Below are 5,470 nucleotides of genomic sequence, written 5' to 3'. Positions count from 1 at the left end.
GGCGCTGCGGGGGCTGCCTGGGCGGAGGGCAGCGCCGTGGGGCCGCGGCGTAGGTCTGGTAGCCCTCCCCAAACCTAGATATGACATTCATTGTTGGATTGCCAGATCGGGATAGCGTGGTTTGAAAGTGAGCTCGGGAGGTGTCTGTTAACCCCTCTGCTCGAAAGAGGGTCAGCCACGAGGTCAGAAAGGGTGGCTTTTCACAGTCGGTTTCTTCGGTTGGCAGGGGTTTTCCTTCCCTTCAGCGAGGCACGCTTGCCCATGCTCACAAAATCATAGAATGTAAAAGAGTTGGAATAAAAGCCCTTAACGACTATGTAATCCCAACCCCCTTGCTGTGGACACGGACACCTCCCACGAGACCAGGTTGCCCAAGGTAAGTCCCCTCTTTCAGTTTGTACCCATTCCCCCTTGTCCTAAAACTACAGTTTCTGATGGGCCCCATCTGGCTTCTCTTTAGGCTCCCTTCACATACTGGAAGGTTGCTATGAGGTTTCCACCTTCTGGATAGCACCTGACTCTCTCAACTTGTCTTTGTAGGGGAGGTGCTCCAGTCCTGTTGTATTTCATACAGTTGCTGTCAGCCCCTTTGCTCCAGCCCTGCCCATGAGTATGTCCACTGTTCCCCCCCAGTTCGGTGCCCTAGGCACGTTTGATAGCAATGCACTTCCTCCAGATTACTCAGAGATGTTACACTGGACACATTCCAGAATGCATCCTTGCTGTGTTCCACTTGTAACTGCCATGCAACTGGCATATGACCCATTGGCTTCTATGCTCTGAGCTCAATTGTTTAACCAGTTTTTACTGATCTACTAGTGCACCTGTCCAGACTGCAGCATTCTAATTTTGGACACTTGCAAAAATATTGCCTTTGTAGTGTCAGGATTGTGATGACACACCAGACCAGACACAAGACAGAGTAGAGGAAATAAATGGAGATTGTACTGCTGAAAGACCAGGGAAGATGCACAAGGTGAAATCCTTTTCCATGGAAGCTAATATTCAACATAATTTATGTAAACAGCTGTAGAATAGGCATAGCTTTACCACATAATGGCAGGAGCCTTAAGTAAAGCTTACACACTGCTAACAACTAAAGACGGTTGAATTTAAAACTGAAATGAGCTCTACTGTATCTGTATGCTGCCAGGTCCACCCACCACTCATCAGTGAGGAGGAAAGAAAGGGAGATCTTTTGTGTCCCTGGCCTGAGAAAGTGCAGCTCCTCACTTTGCAACTCAGCTGGTTCCTTAAGAACCTGGCAAAAAAAAGTCCAGTAGTGTGTCAAGACACCTGCTTTCCCAAAGCCTGTTTCCATAAAGGCACTTAAATCCAAGTTTTACTGTTTAGGGAGAGGACTTGATTTTATTTACCATTTTGTCACAGGGGCATTGTCATACTCAAGAATCAAACTGTAGTATTGGCTCCTGCAATGGCTGACCAAAATGCAGGAGTTATTCCAGTATCTGAAGCACTTCTGAATAAAACCAAGATGTGTCCAGAGATAAAACTGGTTCTTCTGGAGAAGATGGTACCTAATGTTCCATGCACACACATCCAGTTTGTTTGTACAAATGGATTAACAGGATGTATTTAATGCATTTAAGTGGTTAGTAAAAGACTTCCTAGCACTGTAAGGGGTTGTAATGAAATTTAAGGGGTTTTGTTCTTAGGAGGGACTTAAACCATAACTGCACTGTTTTTGCATATTCAGAGTTATTTTCAGAGGCTCTTCAGTCAAAGCTGAGGCCCTGAAAATTACAGCCTTGACGAGATCGATGTTTCTGGAAGATCCTGGCTTAAAGATTCTACAAAAAGGCCCTTCCTGAAGTGTTCACTTTCACCTGTTCCATCTGTATAGCTACTACTCCATTTCTAGGATCTGCATCTCTTGGGCTGTTTGCCCTGCAGCATTTTGGGATTAGAGATAAAATATTAACAGAATTACAGGTTTGATCACTAAGATGCAGAAGCTAGAGAGCCACATTTACTGCATTCATCACATGCTCCTGTTCCTATATGTATGCCGAAAACAGATCTTGTCTCATGTCTAGTGTGTTACAAGAAATTGCATAGTGAAAGAAAGTGGTATTTCTAGTCCTTTTGCACTGTCAGAGTGATTTAGAAAAGAACTTTTCTTTCTTGAGGTTTAAACACTTAATGCAAGTAACTGACAACTGCATAACCACACTTGGCCACATTAAGACCTGGCAAAGATTGAGTGCCAGGGTTTGACACAGGCACTTCATAGCTTCACACTCAGTTCTCCTGTACGAGTGCTGCTATTGATGGCTGTCCTTTTCCCAGTTCTGCCTTTTAACTGGACAGTTTCAAGTGCTCTTAGACAGACACAGCTGCTGAGGGAAGCAGTTCCCCTAAAGTGTACAGGACACATGTGTTGTGCTTCAGCTGCCAGGGTAGAGCCGATACAGATCATGGATGGTGTGCCTCAGATCTGGCATTTCATCCACGTGGAGCCACAGAAATTCATGCTGGATCTCAAAGCAGAAGGTAGGTGCAGCACTGACTCATGACAGTGTGCAGGATAGGGCTCCTCTAGATGTCAGTCTTTTATTCCACTCTGTTTCAAGCCAACACTCCTGGAAAAGCAGATCCCATAAAAGATGTGTTCTTTCCTTCATCCTTGTGGAACAGGGACAACTCAATGTCTGCAAGCAAGGCATGCTGTCCTGCTGCACCTACTGAACACAAGACACAGAATAGTTACAAAAGTAAAATATACAAGACATCAAACACACCTTCACAGATAACAGGTTGGCTATTTCCACTCTGCATGGCCTTAGAGCAGGTAGGTTGCACAGGGGGTGCAACCTACCTGCTATCCTAACCCCAACCCCAGCTGAGAGAAGTAAATCTCTGTGTATCATACAGTTCAAATGGGCAATACAGTTTGCTTAATGTTAGGACTGTAGATTTTCTTCCCTAGATTAAATGCCTCTTTATTAACGATATTACTAGACTGTCTCTAGTATCCTAAATATAGCAGAGGTTAGGCATGGAGTAGTAGATTTTTAAACATTTCAGTGTAGGGAGAGGAAATGCTGTATTAAAACTTCCCTTCTCTATGGAGGTTACCTACTTTTTTTTCTCCTTAGCACAATCATGTAGGTTTTATGAAACAGTTTTATAATAATCTGGATTAATTCACCTTGCAAACTTCCTGAACAGATGAATCTAATAAAGAAAAAAATTAGCTTTATAAATACTAATTTATTCAAAAATACCATATAGTAACTTGGGTTATTTGCAACAAAAACCCCAGACCTCTGTTTTTGGTACCTTTTGTTCCTGATAAGCCGAGCACATCAGCAGGTCTTTTCAGCTGGCCTCTACAGTGGGCAGGTTTCCAGTAACATGGGCTACAAAACCCCTGAGCAAGTGAACCCCTGAGAACTCCACAGCACTGTGGAAACAGAGGCATAGATGTTCAGTGCCACATACTGATGTGTCTTGGAGTAATAAAGACAAACAGCCACTGGCTGTGCTCAGTTACACATCTCAGAGTACACCTTGGGAAAAGCCTGCACTTTGGCTCCGTAATCCAACAATTGCAGCTCTTACTGCTACCAGAGCTCCAAATAAAATGGAAAAGCCTGCTACCATGCAGCACAGGAATTGCTGCCCTGCTTTGATAAAGGCCAAAGGAAGAAGCACCCTTCAAAACAAACTTCACTCACTTGCAGAGAAGGGGGAAAGAAGGGACGGGACATTTCCCTGTCAGCAGCCCACCCTCTGTCCTTGGGGCACAGAGAGGTGCTGCCTCTAGACCATACAGATTTGTGTTAGGTATCTTGCCCTACTGAACTCATCACCAGAAACGCAACAGCAGCAGTGGAGAGGAACTTTACCTGACCAGGAACAGCTGAGGAAAGCATCCCTGTGTGTTGTCCTTTACAAACTCCTGGATCTCCAGTACATTCTTTAACAATAATCCCCTGGATGCTCGATCAATTTTTGTTAACACCATCTGCATGGATCCAGAAAGGGAGGATTCAGAGAAGAAAGTAAGATTATTTTGCTGTTAAGCTGGAACATCTGTAAGAGTCCTAGATTGCCTTACAAAGCAGTCTGAAAGCTCTGGTCATATTTAGGGGAAAAAATAGTCTAACACCGTTCACCAGAACTATGCCTGCATAAGGATGCACCTTTCCAAGCTGCTCAAGCTGAGTGCTGAAAAAAACCCCATATTTAATAAACCACATAAAAACCCCTCTTAAATCCCATTTGTCTCCCTCAACACATGATAAACCTATTTTACTGACAATACAGGTTACTGCTTAGGTAGGTCAACTTGCATAAGCTCAGGTGGACAGTACCTTTCTAGATTACCTGTACCTTATAACCAACCCAAGAATGAAGCATTACCTACCACATAAGGAATCCCAAACTCTTCCAGCATCTCTACTGCAATATGATCTGTTTTCTGGAGTCCAACTACACCATCAACTAATAGGAAAGTCCTCTTCAAGCTGCCAGAAATACAAGCAACAGTAATTGTCACCATTATTTCATGCCTGCTCTGCTGCTTCCAAATTCATAAGCAAAAACAAGTAAATGGGATCTGGGGATAGGAAGAGGTAAGAAAAGTCATGCATGGAAACTAAGGGTCAGCATGGAGCAGCACCTCAATCTTTCTTGCTCTTTTGACCTATCTGAGCATTAATGAGTGACAAGGCAGAAACTTCCAGGGAAATGATGTCAGAACTAATGGATGGAAGAAGCTACCCCTCTGCATATTCTCCCCTCATTACATGATGCTGTACAGGGGTGTCAGTCTGGCTTTCCCTGTGCTGAGGTACAGGTAGGTCCCTTACTTGTGCCGTTCCTGCAGATAGGCCTCCACCATCTCAACAAAGTCCTGCGGGGCGCGATAGCCGTATCCTGGCATATCCACCAGAGTAAAGTACTTCCCTACTTTGAAGAAATTCATCTTCTTGGTGTGGCCCTGAAGAGAGGATTTGAGGCAAGATGAAGCACAGGGGTGGTTTCTAAAAAAGCTGCTTTAAGCGCTGTACTAGGAGGTGCTCTGCAAAATATCTCTATACCAGACTCCTGCCCCCACAGAATGCTTTAAACTGCCCAGTCTCCTACCTGTGTAGCAATCCTACATGGCTCTAATCACAAAATGTACTAAAAATACCTTTATGGGTCTCTAAGCTTGGTTCTTCTCAAAGGCCTTTACAGCACACCTGCTCAGGTAGTGCAGCTCCTTCACCTGCCTGAAGAGCTAGGCTGGGTTCCTTCTGCCTCTTCCTGGGCTAGAGCAAGGCCAGTGCTAGCCATGAGGATGACTACCAGAGCTGGCACTTTCTGTCATTTCAGGCTACTCAAGAGCTTGTTCCCTCCCACCCTTCTCAGCCCTATCCTCTGCACTGGTACCAGCTTACGACCCAAAGGGAGGGAAGTTAAAAACGTCACTCACCGGAGTTTTTGACACTCTAACTTC

General features: G+C 44.6%; 2 protein-coding genes across 2 annotated transcripts in view; both read right to left on the bottom strand.

Moving 5' to 3' along the window:
• Window positions 1–766, bottom strand: part of TAF13 (TATA-box binding protein associated factor 13) — a 2,971-nt gene extending 2,205 nt beyond the window's left edge. The window contains exon 1 of the mRNA XM_005420634.2: window positions 695–766. Within this exon, the coding sequence (XP_005420691.1) occupies window positions 695–766 (72 nt within the window). The remainder of the gene's footprint in view (window positions 1–694) is intronic.
• Window positions 767–1,340: 574 nt separating this feature from the next.
• The window catches only part of GTPBP8 (GTP binding protein 8 (putative)), an 11,154-nt gene continuing 7,024 nt past the window's right edge, over window positions 1,341–5,470 (bottom strand). The window contains exons 2-7 of the mRNA XM_031056701.1: window positions 5,447–5,466; window positions 4,839–4,969; window positions 4,394–4,493; window positions 3,873–3,991; window positions 3,304–3,427; window positions 1,341–2,705 (exon numbers count right to left, since the gene is read on the bottom strand). Coding sequence (XP_030912561.1) covers window positions 3,343–3,427; window positions 3,873–3,991; window positions 4,394–4,493; window positions 4,839–4,969; window positions 5,447–5,466 — 455 coding nt within the window. The 3' untranslated portion in view covers window positions 1,341–2,705; window positions 3,304–3,342. The remainder of the gene's footprint in view (window positions 2,706–3,303; window positions 3,428–3,872; window positions 3,992–4,393; window positions 4,494–4,838; window positions 4,970–5,446; window positions 5,467–5,470) is intronic.

This window comes from Geospiza fortis, unplaced genomic scaffold (genome assembly GCF_000277835.1).
Source record: "Geospiza fortis unplaced genomic scaffold, GeoFor_1.0 scaffold1, whole genome shotgun sequence".
Classification (NCBI taxonomy): Eukaryota; Metazoa; Chordata; class Aves; order Passeriformes; family Thraupidae; genus Geospiza; species Geospiza fortis.
The sequence above is the reverse complement of the archived record's forward strand: the minus strand, read 5'-3'. Positions and strand labels throughout refer to the sequence as shown.